At 32.5% G+C, this 18,574-nt stretch overlaps 1 protein-coding gene across 1 annotated transcript in view; it reads left to right on the top strand.

Annotated features, from left to right (window-relative positions):
- The first annotated feature begins 11,914 nt into the window (after positions 1-11,914).
- Positions 11,915-18,574, top strand: part of LOC108911088 (opsin, ultraviolet-sensitive) — a 14,222-nt gene continuing 7,562 nt past the window's right edge. The window contains exons 1-2 of the mRNA XM_018715922.1: positions 11,915-12,144; positions 12,286-12,416. Of these exons, the coding sequence (XP_018571438.1) occupies positions 11,915-12,144; positions 12,286-12,416 (361 nt within the window). The remainder of the gene's footprint in view (positions 12,145-12,285; positions 12,417-18,574) is intronic.

Raw genomic sequence — 18,574 nt, 5'->3', positions numbered from 1 at the left:
ACTTTGACGCTCTTGCTGATATCTTTCAGGTTTTCAAGCAAATTCATTTATTGTAATCTACTTTGTACTTCATAACCGGGATGGATACCGATAACAACACTTAACATGTCTGCATAATTGTGGCAGACCTGAAGCTTATAATCAGTGGTATCAAAGAATTTTAGATGCGCAGTAAAAAACTGCGACATTTTACATTCACTAGCTTCGGAAACGAAAATAAGGAGGTTTTCGAAACGTCAATAATTTGTCATGTGTTATTATAGAATTTATAGAGTAATCGCGAAAAATTATCTATTTTCTCAGTGTGACATATTTGTGGGTAGAAAAACTAATTAACCCCTTGACTGATTGTTTTATTAATGTAAAATCTTTAATTAAATAAGAAAATGTTTAAAAAATGACTCAAATAGATGCAGACAATATGTAGAATTACTTTTCATAGACAATATGGGATTTTCTATCTATGTAGATTTTTTTTTAAGTAAACTAATTTTGTTTTGCTTCTCAAACTTGCTAAAATAAATGAGCACCATTAACGTTATTTTAAACAATTTTCAAACGTGTAATACCTACATACCTACTAATATTTCTATTGTACTAAGACATACACCACTGTCTATAATAGTGACAACGGATTTAATTTTATGATTTTTTTACTTTATTGGAAGTAGATGAACAGTCCAGCAGTGTATGGGTAAAGCACCGTAATTGAAAACCGGTCTCAGAAGAAGTTAATTTTCAACTTTACCAGGGTACCGTTAAATTACGTGTTTTTTGCTGCAAAATTAAAAATATTTGTAATATTTAACACATAATTGAATTCCATTAAACTGGCAAACAGGCTCACAAAACACTAAAGGAACTGTTTTAATTAAGCCATTCGGTCTTAAAATATCAATAAAATAAATGTCTGAAATATAATTAACAAAACTAAAACGAGCTTTAGACGCAACCGTTTTTGTCGCAATAAACTCTTCTAACAATGAGACACATTGTTATAATTTTATATATTTTGTTGCACCAATCTACATATTTTAATAAACTAGTCAATTTATTGGTCAAGTTTAAGGGTAGCAGCTTTTAGAATAGAAACTTTGAAAGATTTTGTCTGGATTATTGAACAAAACTTAAAACTTATTTTCTAGTGTTGAGAAAAAAGTTATAACAATTTAACAATATTAATGTTTGTTTTATGTGTAATTTGTCAGATATATTAGTTTTAAAGCTAGGGAATTTAATCCCAATTTTTGTACTATTAATAAAAATCTGTTTTAGTCCAGTCTAATTAGATCATGAACTCTGAAAACTTTTTAGTAGACATTTTATTGCGAAAAGAACGAATTCCCGAGCGGCATTTGGGAGGTGACACTGGGGAAATTTATTTATAACGCTATTTTGCACATCCTACTTTGTTAGTTGTAAATAACAACTTAATTTCAACTTTTTGAAAATTTTCTTTTTCGATACACTGTCAACTTAGCGTCACTTCTTTCTATAGACCCTTCCCCCTCATAAAGTGCAATAAAGAAATATCAATGTTTCATTAACTTTATTTGCCACAAAAAAATAATAAAAAAGGAAAAACAACAAGAAAAAACCAAAGGATGTCGTGCATTCTCAAACACTCCAAACGCAATAGTAATGAACGAACAAATAACAACCTCAAAACGAAATCTCAAAGTGATCTGCATAAATTTTGAAATAAAATGATTTTCCCTTTTACGTTAATTAAGCAAAAATCTGGCGCCGGGATTAATATTTTAAACGTTGGATTTATTGGTAAAGTTGTTCTCTTCCTTTCTCCGTCTGATTCAACATAAATTCTATTGACCTCTGGTATAAAAAATGAGTCTGCTTTAAATGGCAAGACAAATTTCCATTGGCTGAACTATTATTTCTGGTGTTTGTTAACTTTCACTTATCCGTTACATCATCGCGACGTTCTGTAAAAAATTGCATCTTAAATTTTAGGATTTCACACCGTGTTGTCTATTCTAATAGCATTTAAACGTTGCTAAGGAAAGAATATCTTTTAATTTACAATTACATTCGAGTATTCTCATTATTTATTCAAAATAACAAATTACATTACCTACTTGTACAGTGTGACCCATGGATATAAACACCCTTGTAAAAAAATAATTACTGTTCAGTTTAATTCAGGTTGTTTTTGAGTATTTTCAGTTATCAAATCACTATTTTTTTCGTTGTTAAATTGTGACTACATCACTGCATTCTGAATCCCTTCAATTAGGTTCACTCCAAGCTTTGTGAAAAAAAATTAATTGTTAATTGTAAAATTATTTGATTCTTTAAATATTATATATCATTTTTTAAACAAATTGTCATTATTTTGTTCTTTATTTAGTAAAATAAACACTTGCAGCAAAATGATCCGTCAGGCGTTATGTTTATGAAAATAATTTTGTATAAGTAAAAATTTCACACTGAAAAAAGCAAACAAATACAAATTAAAAAAAATACTTCACTTTATTTCAAACTTGTTAACGTTTCGAAAATCTGTCCGTCTTTGTCTTATGAACTCTTATGAACTTTATTTTATGTCTTTATTTCACAAATTTCGTTCGAAATTTTTTCATCACGAAAATTCTCTATGTGAGCTTTAATATCATTTCCATATTTCTATTTCTATTTTTTTTCTATTTCTATCCGCGTTTTTTCAAGTGTAGCCCCCTTCCGCACAAGCCTTTGGCTTTGGATTTGGGGGTTGTCTCATTTCTGTGGTGTGTTTTTTTTAAATTTGACGAGCCATTACTGAATAGGGCTCAAAAATAAACAAAAAAATGTGGTTCAGAATCAACCATGACGATTTGATAGATACTTTATTTTGCAATAACGTTTCCATAGAAACACATGCAAACTTTCTAAACAACACCTTTTTCATGATTTTATTATAGTTTTTTGAATATTTTTAGGTTTGTACAAAAAATGTTCAATTGAAACTTAGTTGATTAATAAGAATGTTTATGCAGATTTGTTAGTTTAATGTCTTCATTAACAAAATAATAAATTTTACATTTAATTTTTTTCTTTAGACGAAAATTATGAAGGTATTATCAGTATTACTAGAAACAAAACATATATGTATTTACTAAACCGTTGGAAATTACCTATTTTCACATGCATGAGTAGAAAAAAAACTTTTTAAACCGTATTATTTTACTGAAACAATGTTTGCCCTTTACAAAATGTATTCGTCTAAAAAAATAATTTTCATGATGCTGACAATTAAATACAGTAAATTACTTTTATTATCATTCTTTTCACTTTCATGTTACTTAACATTGCAATTTGCTTGAAGTTCAACGACCTAATCTTGATATTTTACTGAAATTGGAATTAGAAAAGGAAACAAGCGTTGCAAAAAATCTTGGAAACCATCATATTTTAATAATTTTGGACGGAATGAATAATGCAAATGTTTTCTATGCATTATACAACAAGAACGTCCAGCACCCATAGTGCTAGCGGCTACTTTCAGTATGAGCAGACTTACCGAACTTGTTTTCCTCCCCTAGACAAATATCATGCACGTTTCAAGGGGTGAAATGCAAGTATGTATAATAGAATCCAGTCCTGTTTTACCGAACAGAAACAAATATTTGACAATTAGGAGGATCGCACCTCTGTTTCTGTATTTATATACAGACTATCTCATTTTACATGTACCTATACAGATCATGAACATAATAAATAAAATCGACACAATATTATTTTGCACCTCTCAAAAGTTCCCGTACCAGCTTTATATATGTATATAAGTTTAAAAATGTATCAGTTCTTTGTATTTTTAACTGTAGCTTAAAGGTAAGTAAATACAATCATAAAATATCGTAGCAGGTTAGGATTTGGAAAATATTACTTAAGAGATTATGCTTAATCAAATTTCAACGAAAAGGAATCAGAAATTCAGTTATTTAGACTTTTTGCATGAAACATATATTTGAGTTACATAAATCTCATCTTTTTTTAAGTTTTTAGTATTTATTGTAGTGCTTATTGTTGCTTTTCCTAACTTAAAAGTGAATCTTTAATTTAAAACGTATACTTATCTAATATTATTGTCTTATATAGGCGGATGACTAGGTATAAAATAAAATTCTTACTAGCTATACTTTTCTGATATGTACCTACTTTTCGTCAAACATTTCAAAGATTTCAAACATTTCCTGTACTTCTTATACCCTCTACATCCGGAGACTCAACCTCAATATATTAAAAGTGGATACCTTCGTGTTTTAGAAAAAAAATTTTCACTCCTTATAGAAAGAAAACCATGGAAGACATAGTAATTGCTAAGAACAAATAGGACAGAGTGTATCGTTAATATACAGTTAAGAAAAATATGTAGAACAACATTTAAAGAGGAGGAAATGTTATCAAAGAACAAAATAAATTGCAGCTGCAGAAGATATCAATAAAGACGAGAAAAAATACTGTCTTTAAGACTGAAAATATCAAAGAATAACTTCAAATGGAGAATAAAAGACCAATATAATGTTGGATTCATTGATAAATATGAATACACACTATAAAAAAAATTGAATACTTTTTTTAAATCCAAATTACTCGTCCTTATGTGTTTATATACAATTTTTTATTTCCCCTACATAGATATGCGTAATATTAATTAATTATTAATTAATGGAGTGATTTTTATAGTTTGTTCTCATGCTCACATATGCTAGCCCTTTTAACTAAAAATTGTGTTGATAAGCTCATTTCTGTGTCAAAATCTTAAATTCATAAAAAAATCAACACCAAAATAATTTCTGTGTCAATTTTTACTGTGTATTGAAGAGACTGAACAATAGTACATGAAAATAGCTTAAATAACTGCCAAAATAGATTAAAAAACAAGATTTTACTATGACCGTATTGGTCATACAGGGTGAAATGGCCATAAATGAAAAAATATGATTACAGTATGTTATAAATTTAATTTGTTTCGTCAATTATAAAAATAAGAATTATTAACGTTAACGTTCAAAGCTTTGTAGTAAGCATGCACGTTCTTAAGTTATATTTAACGATAATTATTTAAACTTTATTGTTTATTTATTATAACTGTGGTATGTATACTTATAGATAAATACACCCTATAACTGAAAATTATTATTACGACGAAGTTTCTTCCTATTTGAAAGAAAGGAAAGAAGCAAAACAATGCGAAAGTAACTCATTTTCAGACAAAAAAAAATAGTACCTACACTTGTAGGCTTTTGGTTCTCATTCTTTCCAATAATAGACGAATGCTTTTACAAAGAAAATGTGAAAAAGTTCTAGCAGTATAAAAATAACACCAACTGTTACATTAAAATGTATCTACATTTAGATATTTGAAGTTGGGTTTGCTAGTTGTTGACGTGAAGATATAGGTAGGTATGTTGCTAGGATATACATAAGTATATCTTATAATAAACAAATATGTTGGTTTAATTTTAGTAAACTAAATAAAATAAATTCTAAGTGTCAAATTATTAAAATTTTAAATGCATTTATTTTCTGATTTACCCGCTGAAAGATATATATCAATAATTCATATACCTATCACGAAGTACCTATATTCTTATATCTTTTAGGTATATGGGTGTAATTCTGAAAGCGATAAGTCAGTTAAAGCTAATAAATTATTATGAATCGTTTTACTTCTAAGTACTGCTATCAGTGTTATGCGAATTACTTATTATTCCGTGAAAACAACAATACGTCTAGCAACCCATTACAGAGGGTCCCCAAGACATTTTACCCACAAACTGATCAATATCATAAAGCCGAAAGTTATAATAGAGGATAGAAAAAACTGTTCTGCTACCCTTATTTCAAACAAACCTACCCACGACAGACCCACAAACATTGTTTAGTGCTGAATATGTGTGCGGTGGTAATTAAGTTAAAGGAAAACTACCACGTAAAACGCAAAATAGTAAAAATATTCGACGCTAAAACGCTCAAAGTAGTTCAACATACGACAAAAATAACTTTATCGGGCTTATCTACATCATTAGCTATGCCCGCTTAAAATTTACAGATAAATATCCCCATTCCTATCGACAATAAACGCTAAAATGCCCATCAGCGAATTATGAAAATCCACCGCTAATTGCCAATATGGTAATTCCGCGAAAAATACCTTGAAAACATAATTTGAAGTTGTAATGATTGTAATGACATTTGCCTGAACAGTGCGCAAGTCGCCCGCCCACCATTACTGACCTACATTAAGAGCGAGGTCGATGACCTTTCGCAGCGTTAATACAATCGAATGAAAAACGATGCCATGTTACTGGCCTCCCATGTACCATGTTCACGATTTTTTTATTGACAAATCCGATTTTCTGGAACACTCCCGATGACATGCTTCAACTAAAGCTACTTTACACTACAATAAAAAAAAATGGAACTTACATTTTTTAGACACTCGTGTGACTTATCTAACGAAGATAAAAATAATCCATCTACTCAGGTCACTCATACCCTCCAGAGTCCTATGGCAGGGATTGATCTTAAAGCCCTCTTTGCATCGTCTACAAAAAATAAAGGACAGTGTGAACTGAAGCAAAAAATAATCGGGAAAAATCAAAGAAATGAGCAAAAACTGCCGTGTGTACGCCACAAAAGAAAATTACCTTCCAAAACATGATCGGCATCACTGAGTTCTAGACACACAAAAATGTAGGTTAACGTTCAATTGTTGTTTCCCTTTTAAATTGTCAACTGTTCCAAAGCTCACTCTTAAGTTGCACTATTTCAAATTCACTGCAGTCTCGACGTTGTCACAGGTTCTAAACGGTCCAGGGGGATGTTGATTTTTTCGAAAATTTTAACTTTTTTTATTATGTCATGCCGTTCGACTTTATTTTATTAGGAATCTGAAATATGAAATAAGTACTGTGAACGGTGAGTACACTGCCTCGCTGCTGTTAGCCGGGACTGTGCGGGTTGAATGACCTGTAGCTTACAACATCGGTGGTGGGGGGATACGAGAAATTCGCCGCGCGCTCGCTGCATCTTGTTTCCGCTTACATATGACAAATATACACATAGCAGAAAGGTAAATATAGCGATATTAGTGCTAAATACATAAAAAAAAAAATTAAAAAATCACATCCCTCCAGTGCGTGTCAAAAATGTTAGCGTCAAACCGCCTGTTTGAAAACAAACGTTATCTGGCACCTTAATAACATGTTTGGCTTCAAGGGGTGAAAATAGTAGAGATTAAAGCGGGCTCTGATAAGATAACAAACAATCTCAACCCAACGGTCTAGTGTCAGTGCTCTCAATTTTTTTTCCCCGTGCGTTTTTTATATTTTTAACATCGCCCTCTGGTCGGACTATTGCTATAGCAAAATGTAAAAGTCAAGGGTTAGAATAATCCCCTATTGCTGGAAAATAAAATCATAATAAGTGAATGTAGTTTAATGAATTACATTCGGCGTACCAGTGCGCTATTGCGCATGGTGGGAAGTCAATCGTAGTGAAGCGACACGGTCGGGTCCTAGACCGCACTTCAAGGGAGGACGTCTTACGTAAAACGTTCGCGTGTGTTTGGCTATACGGCGCTGCGAATGCTAGGCTATATTTAGATGCCGGAATTTTTTCTACTTAATTGTTTTAATTAATACATTTCGCCCCGACTGTTAAGGTCAGTGTTCTCAGTGTACTTATAATTTTGTGCGAAATTATTGTTTGTATTGTATTAAAAAATTAATATTCCTAATACAATTCGCGACTATATTTAAAGGATTATATTTTTACAAAAAATTTTGTTCGCATGGGTAATACGTCCTTCTTTATTCACATTTATCATTTGGAAATGTCTAACGATTTTAGTAGAAAAATAGCTCCAAAAAATCCGATACCTTGGAATCTGATCACAGGGACCATGTAATGGACTCGTATTCGTTGGTTACTATTCATTTAACAACTAAAATTGAACATTATTACATTTTTGAATTTGAATATTTTTTTCCGAGAAGAATAAAAGTTCAGTTCACGAGAAGGATTTTCGTTCAGATTTTATAAAAAATAGAAGTTTTCACGCAACTATTTGCTTATTTTTCTCGCGAGGAGGGGGAATCAAAGCATAATGCTTTGATGTGTATGAAGTGTGATGCGCTTACAAGCCAGGAAATTGTGGCCTCACTGTGGTGGGGAGTAGTATGCCATGCTGCGCGGATGCAAACGGCGAAATATTGTAATAATTGTTTTATTCTATTGTTTTGATTTTGATAAGTGTGATACCTAAGGTACCTAATTGGAATTTGTTTAACTATTTATTTAGGTTAATAGTAGAATAGTATAGGTATTAAAATATACGGTGTGAGAGCCAAACTTTACAGTGAGGCCCAGCCACAGTTGCTTCATACGACGAGCCGCCACTGGAATATTAATAGTTTACATACTTGATAACATTTTGTAATAAATTATACAAAATTGTATTATTATACAACATTTTACAAGAATTAATCATACAACTGAATCACGACTGCATTTTTATAATACAAGCGGATACTTAATCCCTTTTAGGTAATAACAAAATATGCTATTTAGATTTAGTTAGACCATTGAACAATGACTTTGTAATAGTATAGGTAGAGATCTTTTAATATCTCATGAGCCGCGAAATGCGCGAAAGGCGTGGCGTATCCCCATAATTCTTCTAATAAGCGCGTTGTGAAAACATTGACTCAGAATTAGACCACGTGCCTCATTACAACTAGAAATGAACTAAGGCGCTCGGGCATCAATAAAGTCAACTAACGAACGTTCGTTATATATATTTTTATTGTTTAAATTAAAATAATAAAGAATAGGGCATTTTATTATGATATTTGTAATCGGATCAAAGACTTGTTTACGCTAGAGCTCGAGAGAGACTGTGAATAATAAGCGTAATGTTTTTAAGACGTAGAATAATTTAGGCGACGGTCGGAATTATGTTTCTGCGCATATGAAGGTCAAAGCTCATAAGATTTTAAAACATCTCTACCACGATTTGTGTTTAACCACTACCGATCGTATAGGGGAGGCCTCAAAAGTTACAGGGTGAAACAGGTTAGAAATATCCCAGAACGCCGCCACTGACTATATTTAATTGTATATTTTTTATTGAGAAGTGTAGTTTGATGACCTTATTAAATGACAAAAAAGAAAGCGAAACATGTTTAATAGTGTCTAAACTATTGGCAAACCAACATTTATTTTTTTTTAACTATCGATACCCTGTAACTTCTATGCCGTGAACAACTTGACAGCCGTTTGTTTATAAGACAAATTCGGAACAATTTTAAAGCTCTACATTTCTTTGAACTTACTTTACAGTTATTGTGAATAGTCCTATATAATAATTACATAGTGTGAGACATATTTAACGTTGGATTCGGGGTGAATATAAATTCATATGACCACGAGTATGAATATTTTTCTAAAAATTCGAAATATGTGGACATAATGGTGATAAAATAATAAAAAAAATCTATCACAACTTTATGTTTTGTCAACAAAAAAAGTGTAAATTGCGTTTTAAAAAATAATTCAAACTAAAAAATAGTAGTAGTAGTAGTAGTAAGTAAGTAAGTAAGTAAGTAAGTAAGTAAGTAAGTAAGTATACATTTATTTCCTCAAGTTATTACAATCTGAAGTTATATAAATAGACAAAAAAATGCCACAAAAATTGAAAGAATGTATTAATTAATGTATTTAAAAAAAGAAGAGAAAAAATACCTATAGAGTACAGACTTACAGCTAAACATACAAAAATACAAAGGTAATAATTATAATTGACAGTAAATAAACAGACACATATTTATGTATTTTACATGTACAAGTCAAAATTTAATTTTGATAAAAGACGTGATACACTCTTATTGCCTTAGAGTGCACAGATAAAATATTCATTTAAAGAATAGAATTCATGACCTCGTAAAAGGATATTTAGTTTTCGTTTGAAAACTTTACTGTTTAATGCCTTTAGATGAGATGGTAATTTATTATAAATCTTTATCCCTGAATACAAAGAACCATTGCGAGTACTATTATAATTATAGTGTGGTAAAGTGAGATTTTGATGACGTGTACGATAGCTATGATAATCATTTGGTGTGATGATCAAATGTTTATTTTCATGAATTAAAATAGATAATCTGTAAACATATAGATTAGTAAGGGTAAAAATTCCAATTTTTTAAAACTAACTTCTGCAAGATTCTCTGTGAGGTAAATCACATAGAATTCTTATTGCATTTTTTTGTACCAGGAATACATCTTCAGAACTAGTAGATCCTCACCAAAGCTCAATTCCATATTGAAATACACTCTGGAAATATGCATAATAAACAATCTTTGCTGAAAAAAATCAATATTTCGTTTAGCAGTTAGTATTGCATATATGGCTTTCCCTAACTTTGTCTTTAAATTGATTACGTGCTCCATCCAATTCAACTGAGAGACGACATAAATGCCAAGAAATTTTTTGGATTGTACTAAGCATATTTGATCAATATTTAATTTTAAAGAGGTATCTGTAATTCCACGTAATTGGAATGTTATACTGTTAGTTTTATTGCAATTTAGCATCAGCATATTTGCAAGAAACCAGTCAGAAACGTGTTCTAAAATATTTTATGCTTTGTTGTTTTAAATAACAGTTGTCCCAAAATAGAACCTTGTGGAACTCCGCTTTCAACTCTGGCAAAGTCAGAATGAATTTTTTTTGATACACAACTTTTTATTTCGACTATTTCAGTACACATCCGCCTTTCAAATAAATATGTTTTAACCCAATTGCTTTCCCTGTCAAGTGTCAATTATGCCATAATACTCCAGCTTAGCAAGTAATATTTGGTGATCAATACAAAAGGCCTTGGACAGATCACAAAAAATGCCTAACGATATTTTCTTATTTTTCAAACATGTATTGATGTTTTCTATTAATTTAAAAGCAGTGTCTGTAACGTTAAAGTTTTCCCTATCTCCGAACTGTGAATTATTCAAAATGTGACACCTGTTTAAATATAATAATAGTTGTAGTTTAACTGTATGTTCTAGGATTTTTGAAAACGACGGTAATAGATACATAATTCGTGGAGAGCAATTTGTTTCCCTTTTTATAAAGCAGCTTTGTTATCGCTTTTTTAAAGGATTTAGGAAATTCACCATTCATTAAGGACAAATTAATTAGGTATTTTAAAGGTTCCGTTAAAGCTTCAGATTTATCTATGTTTTTTTACATCTAAGCGAGTAATTTGTTCAATCTGAAATCTAATTGTGTTGCTAATATTAACATTATTAATATAACTTACACTTGACTTTTTTGATATTGTGTTTGGTAAAATATCCTTCGGATAATTAATAAAAAAGTTGTTAAATTCATTAGCGACTTAAATGAATATTTTCATTTCTTCCAGAAGATTTATTTCTAGTAAAATGATTAACTATTTTCCAGGATGACTTAATTTTATTATCAGCATTTACTATTTTGCGTATAGTACGATCCAAATTCTCGGATCCGACGTTCAATGTGGTTCACCCTATATAAAATAGGGAACCTTAAAATATCAAAATGAAATGATTATGTTGTATTGTTTTATACGGTTATTTAACTCAAGAATATTTAGGTATCATATTAGCCTAATATTATCGAACAAAAAAAATCAGTCTTTGGGAATTGGGTCGCGAAGATAATCACGCAACAATCTAATCCCTCAAGTATTTTATGTAAGAACTGTTTAATTTAATAAATGATACTTCTCCATAAACCCATATTTAGTAAGGTTTTGCTAACCACGGTGAAGAAATGTCACCCTTTTCCATCATCATTTTTATCCTTTTATTTGCCTCTAACGTCGCACTAAATAGTGAAAATGACTACTGTCAGGATAAACTAGATGTTATGGGTAGAAATATCAGTTATCTCATCGAAAGATTTACAGATCAATGGTCAGTTAGAGACTGGGTGGAATTAGGTTATTTCAGTGAAGAATATATTTGCGATATCAATTTACATTGGCTGTCATTTGGACCACCTGATTGGTCTAGTTTTATTACGTTGGCAGTAATATATCTCAGTATTATGCTGGCTGGGTTTTTAGGAAATTTCCTTGTAATTTTTTTATTTATTAGGTAAGTTATCATCAACTCTTGCACATTTTTCAGAAAGGAGGAAAGTAGTGCAGCATGTCTTCTCAAATCCTATTAATGCTTTCAGAATTTAATTAAATCTTAGTGAATTAAAATTGATTGACTCAAGTATATTTTTTTTAGATGCAAATCATTACGAACACCAGGTAATACACTTATAGTAAACTTAGCTGCTAGTGATGGAATGATAACTCTGAAAACTCCAATTTTCATTTACAACTGTTTCCATATGGGACCAGCTTTAGGAGATATAGGTACCTATTTCGCCCGTGTGGCTTTCAAATTATTTTTTAAGGAGATACATCTAAAAAGTTAAAAAGTGAAATAAACTTACAAGTACAATAACAGGTATTTAGATTTATTATTATATCTGTATTTGTATTTATATTTAGATTTATTGCTAAAGCATCCTGTTGTAGAAAAAATAGATTTAAATTTTGATGATACAATGTCAACTTAAAGAATATAATTATAGTAATTTAGTTAACATTGCCTATATTTTTTTAGAAAATAAGTGGTAGATATTAATTTAACTGAAACATGTCTTAACATGTCTTCTAGCTGTGGAAATACGGTGAGATGCCTCCGAAATAGAAATACTTATATCTAATATTATTAATAATGATTCCAAGAAAAAACTATTTAGGTATGAATTAAAGGTCAACGGTCTAGTGTTATATCTATAACAGGAAATGAGATTTGGCTACATGGTAACTTAATTGGCAAATCATGATAACACAAGCTGTAAAGTAAATTGTAATTAGCTATGTAACAATTTAAGAAAACAAGTGTCTGATTCAGAAAAACACAAATTACAGAAAGAGACGTATTAATATTTTTGTTAAGGTGTTTCAGAATGACGTAGATATCATAAATTCAGAGGTTACCTTCCTATTAGAATATTAAAAAATTATAAGATTTTTCTCTGTTATTCGTGCTTTCTTTTCAAAATAGCCAGCTTTTAACGAATTTTGGCGATATCTCCAAAGTATTGAAAATGTCATACTAACGTTGACTCATTTAATAGAAATTAACGTCGGGGTTTATCTTGAAAACAAAATCATAGGAAAAACGATTCCTCTCTGTTTTTGATGCACTATTATGCTTATGTATGATCTGTTATTTTGAAAATAGTAAAATATTTTGAATAGGCATGATAAATTGTTTAGTGCAAAATTGTAAAGTGATATATGTTTTAAATTACAGTACAGTGTATACCATTTTCGATGCCATGAGCAAAATCTGCAGCACAAAACAGATTTTCAATATTGTTTTGGAATTATTTTTCCTAAAATGAACTGTTGGTATTTTATTCCATAGATTTTTTGTCTACAGGGTGACCGGGAAAATGTAGGAAATCTCTCGGGTGAATATAGAACATGAAAAAATAAGATGAAAAGTTCCTATAAATTTTTTTCGTACAGGCCCTCTCTACGGAGATATGTGCACCTGAAGGATGCCGCTGGAAATCGGTTTTTCTTGAACTTTTAAAGTATTTAATATACATAATATACATACATAACATATTTAGCATATTTAGTTTACCAGGGTCGGGCTAAGCTTTACAACTTAATGCTTAAATTTTAACACCCTGTATGATAAAGACTTTAAAATATAAATCTGGCTAGCTTCAACCTTAGACTAAAAAAAGGTACTCTTGTTTATTGTCGATAAAATGAACCGTTTACGAGAAAGAGAATAATAAACGAATTCATGTTCTATTTTTAATAAAAAGGGCCATTATTTCTATTTTTTTTTCTCGACAACAAAGTGACATCGCGGACATATTGATCCTTTACTTCGTTATTAATTTACCGATTTTTGCATTTCGTGGTGAATTTAATTGTGAATTAATTCGAAATATGGAATAGACGTTTATTGAGTATGCTGATATGCATCTCATGTATGGTCTTGCGTCTTGCAATATTTTACAAACCAGAAGATTATATCACCACAGATTTCCTATTCGTGTTCTGCCAATCCAGAAGACATTTCAACGAGTTGACCAACGTCTAAGGGAGAATGGTGGGCGATTCCAGTTAATAAGGTAATACATATTATTGACTTTCTTCATATTTGCAGGAAAATTTGGAAAAAATAGTACTGATGCTGGTCTGAGAAGAACCGTACGTACGCCGCAATTAGAGAAAAATATTTTAATTGCTGTAGAAGACACTCCATCGACGAGCACCGTTTAATACATCGAAAACAATAGTACATGAAGTTCTTCAAGAACAGCTGTTATATCCATACCATTTGCAGAAAATACATGAACTGATTCCTGAAGATTTTCCTCGAAGAATGCAGTTTGCAAACTGGCTATTGGATCAGCAACCAAATAATGTAAACCTCATTAGCACTATTCTTTTCACGGATGAAGCAAGGTTTACCTAAAATGGTATCACCAATTTACGCAACACACATGTATGTGCTGATGAAAACCCTCATGCGACTATTGTTTCGCATCATCAACATCAGTTCCAATCAATTAACATCTGGGCAGGAATCATTAGCAATTTTTTTATTGGACCATTCGTATTGCCGGACCGATTGAATGGACAACTTTATTTGGAGTTCCTTCAGAACGCTCTACAAGATTTAATAGAACACTTACCAATTGAAACCCACCGAAACATGTACTTCATGCACGATGGGGCACCACCTCATTTCAGCGTTGGTGTGCAGGAGCACCTGAATAACGTCTATCCAAACCGTTGTATAGGTAGAGGACCTATTGCCTGGCCTCCTGGATCTTCCGATCTAACGTCTCTGGATCTTTACCTGTGGGGACACCTCAAACAATTGGTGTATTCCACTTCGGTCGATACTAGGGAGGAACTTCTACAGAGAATCACGTTTCATTGTGACGTGATGAGGAACAATGCTGGGTTATTGTGTCGGGTACAACAGTCCTCAATTCGTCGTGCCCGCGAGTGTATCAGACTTCACGGAGTCGAACCCTCTTATGGAGTTTTTCAATAATTTCGTTAAGGTGCCTCCTGGGATACCCCTGCGTTTTTTAAATTTCATATTTTTTCGAATTAAACATCTTAAAATGAAACTTTCTTTCTTGAATGACTTTCGTATCGCATTTTGTTGTCGAGAAAAAAATATAAATCATGTCCCTTTTTATTAAAAATAAAATATGAATTCGTTTATTATTCTTTTTCTCGTAAACGGTTCATTTTATCGACAATAAACAAGAGGACCTTTTTTCTAGTCTAAGGCTGAAGCTGCCCAGATTTATTAAAGTCTTTATCATACAGGGTGTTAAAAATTTAGACATTAAGTTGTAAAGCTTAGCCCTGGTAAACTAAAAAGCTAAATATGTTTCAAGGACAATAGTTTAAGACGTCTTTCTTAGTAGCCAACACATAAAATTTTTATTACATTATTTTAAGTAACTACTTATAATAATAATTCAAAACCAATAACTTTTGTCTAATATTTTTTTCAAAACTTCGTTTAAAATATAATATTGTTAGAAATATGATGTTCGTTAAACACAGCAGGTCTACGTCTAAAAGCCGCCGCCAGTCAGTTCGTTGCATCAAATTTTGGGAGAGCGAGGTCTGCCTGGATTACTTGGCCGCTAACTAATGGTTGTTTTGTTTGTGATTGCCAGTGGAAGTCTTCCAAGTTGTTTTGTGGTAGCTTGTTAAAGATACATTTGTATTCAAATATATGTTCTGTATTGGATGTTATGTTACGAAAAATCTAAATTGAAGTGATTAGTGTCATTGCTTGACACGTGAATTGAATAATTAATCTGGTATCGAACTATATCTAACTTCAGAAGTGGGATCGTGGCTCAGTTCCTTTCGCAGTAGTGTGTATCCTGAGTAGACTGGGAATGAAGAAGGTGGAGGAGTTGGTGTCCGAGCTTGTGAAGGCATTCCAGCCCCTGTTCAAGTGGATCTTCCCATCTTTCACCCGGAAACGGATGACGCAGCAAAATGGCTAGAGCAAGTGGAAAAGATAAAAATTGAATTGTCTTGGTCTGTTGTGGAAATCTTAATACGGCTGGGCCGGTTTATGATTCAAAATGCACGTAAGTGGTTTGACGAATGGAAACCTGAGGTAAGAGATTGAAATATTTTCAAAAGGGAATTTACTGACGTTTTTCCGCCCCGTCGTAATTTCGGTCGTTTGTTAAGTGAGGCAGTTAATTTTGATAGTAGTCAATGTAATACGTATGATGTTTACGTTCATAAAAAGTCATCCTTATTGAGAAATTTGCGAGTGTCTTGGCAAGAACAAGATCTTGTAGAAATAATTGTTCGTGGCATTAGAGAATCACATGTTCGCGATGCCACGATGTCAAGGGACTGTAAAACGATTTCAGAACTGCTCACATATTTATCTGTTTATACAAAAAGGGCGAGGGACGATATTGACACTAGTTTTGAAATGAGTTCGTCAAGGAGCTCGTTTAAGAAACGAAAGTTTTCTGAGTCACTAGGTAACAACCGTAAAAATATCAAATGTCATACATGCGGTAAATTAAGGCATGTTAGACGCCAATGTCACAAGAGAAGTCAGAATCAGATTAGAAATTCAGTTAGGGATGAAACTGTTGCTGGACCAAGTACTAGTAATCAAATCACGTGTTCATTTTGTACTAAGGTGGGTCATTATGATTATTTACGTAGGTCGTTTGGCTTGGCCAATGCCCCTGCGGTATTTCAGCGTGCATTAATGAAAGCGTTAGGTGACCTTAAAGACACCATAGTCCTAGTGTACTTAGACGATATTTTAATACCTTCAGATNGTTGATCAAAAACTCTAAGAAGCGGTTACCAGTTAAAGCTTGATCAAAATAATAAGGTCCAATAATTCTGTCCCCAATGATACCGCACCACACATTTAGGCTCCAGCGTCCCTGGTGCTGCACTTCTCTTAACCAATGCGGATTTTCAGCGGACCAATAATGCATATTATGACGGTTTACTCTACCATCACTACTAAAGGTAGCCTCGTCGGTCCAGAGAATTTCCGTTAAGAAATTTCTGTTTTCCTCAAGCATGCCTAGCATCCATTGACAATAATTTAATCTATTATCGAAATCTTGTTCATTTAGCGCCTGGTGCAAAACTATGTGGTAAGGATGTAATCTAAAAGTAAAAAACAACATATGCGTAAAAATAATATAATCAGAATAACACTGAATTGTGTATTTGAGAGTATGTGCTAAGTTACTTGGAATAAGATAAAATTATTTACCTATAATCTTTCAAAATATTTCTAACAGTTGTTCGTGCTATTCCCAAGTCTAGAGACACTGTTCTAGTTCCTACATGTCTATAAAATTCTATGTAAGCCAAGACATTGATAACACAGCCCCACAAAAAAAAAAAGTGTTCGGACTTGTGGGTCGGACATTTAGCCATTTAAAAAGTCATGCCTCGTCCAGTCCTGAAGACTCTGTATTTTGCTATGAACTTACAGATGCCTTTCTTTCAAGCAATATTCCATTAAACAAACTAGAGAACACCAAGTTCCGTGCGTTTTTAGAAAAATATATGAACCGAAAAATCCTTCATGAGAGTACGATAAGACTAAGATGTGTCTATCGGGTTTACAACAATGTAGTGACATCGATGCGCGAAGACATTGCGGACAATTTCGTTTATTTCATTATAGACGAAGCTACTGATGCTTGTTGGCGTTCAGTAGCGTTTTTAATTGGTGCGTTAAAAAGTGACAGTGCTAGTAACACCCACCTACTGGCTTCTAAAGTGTTGGGCAAAACCAATCACGAAACTATTACACAGCCCCACAAAAAAAAAGTGTTCGGACTTGTGGGTCGGACATATATATATTCCCATGTATTTTTCGACGCTGAATCCGATCCCGATCTCAGAAATGGCCCTCCACGTTTGGAATTGGCCTCAGGGGCCAAAAATTGCCTCTATAGGGCCTGAAAGATGGATTCCGGAATATGGTGAGGTCGAAGGTGCATTTTAAAGCCAAACCCGGATTTGTGGTCGAAAAGTTTATGGCCAACTGAAATTCCCCGTTTGGGACCGGGAAAATGACCCCTTAGGGGCCGGAAAATCGTGTTTCGGACGTCGCAATCGCAACAGTGGTGTTAAATGGTTTTTAAATTCTGGAATTCGAGCACAGTTTGAGTTCCAGAATTTAAAAGTACATAAAAATACCACTGTTGCGATTGCGACGTACGAAACACGATTTTCCGGCCCCTAAGGGGTCATTTTCCCGGTCCCAAACGGGAGATTCCAGTTGGCCATAAACTTTTCAAGCACAGTCAGAGTTCCAGAATTTAAAAGTACATAAAAATACCACTGTTGCGATTGCGACGTCCGAAACACGATTTTCAGGCCCCTAAGGGGTCATTTTCCCGGTCCCAAACGGGGAATTTCAGTTGGCCATAAACTTTTCGACCACAAAT

The sequence above is a fragment of the Anoplophora glabripennis genome, unplaced genomic scaffold (assembly GCF_000390285.2).
Source record: "Anoplophora glabripennis isolate ALB-LARVAE unplaced genomic scaffold, Agla_2.0 scaffold324, whole genome shotgun sequence".
Lineage (NCBI taxonomy): Eukaryota > Metazoa > Arthropoda > Insecta > Coleoptera > Cerambycidae > Anoplophora > Anoplophora glabripennis.
Note: the sequence above shows the minus strand (reverse complement) of the source record. Positions and strands in the feature narration are given on the sequence as shown.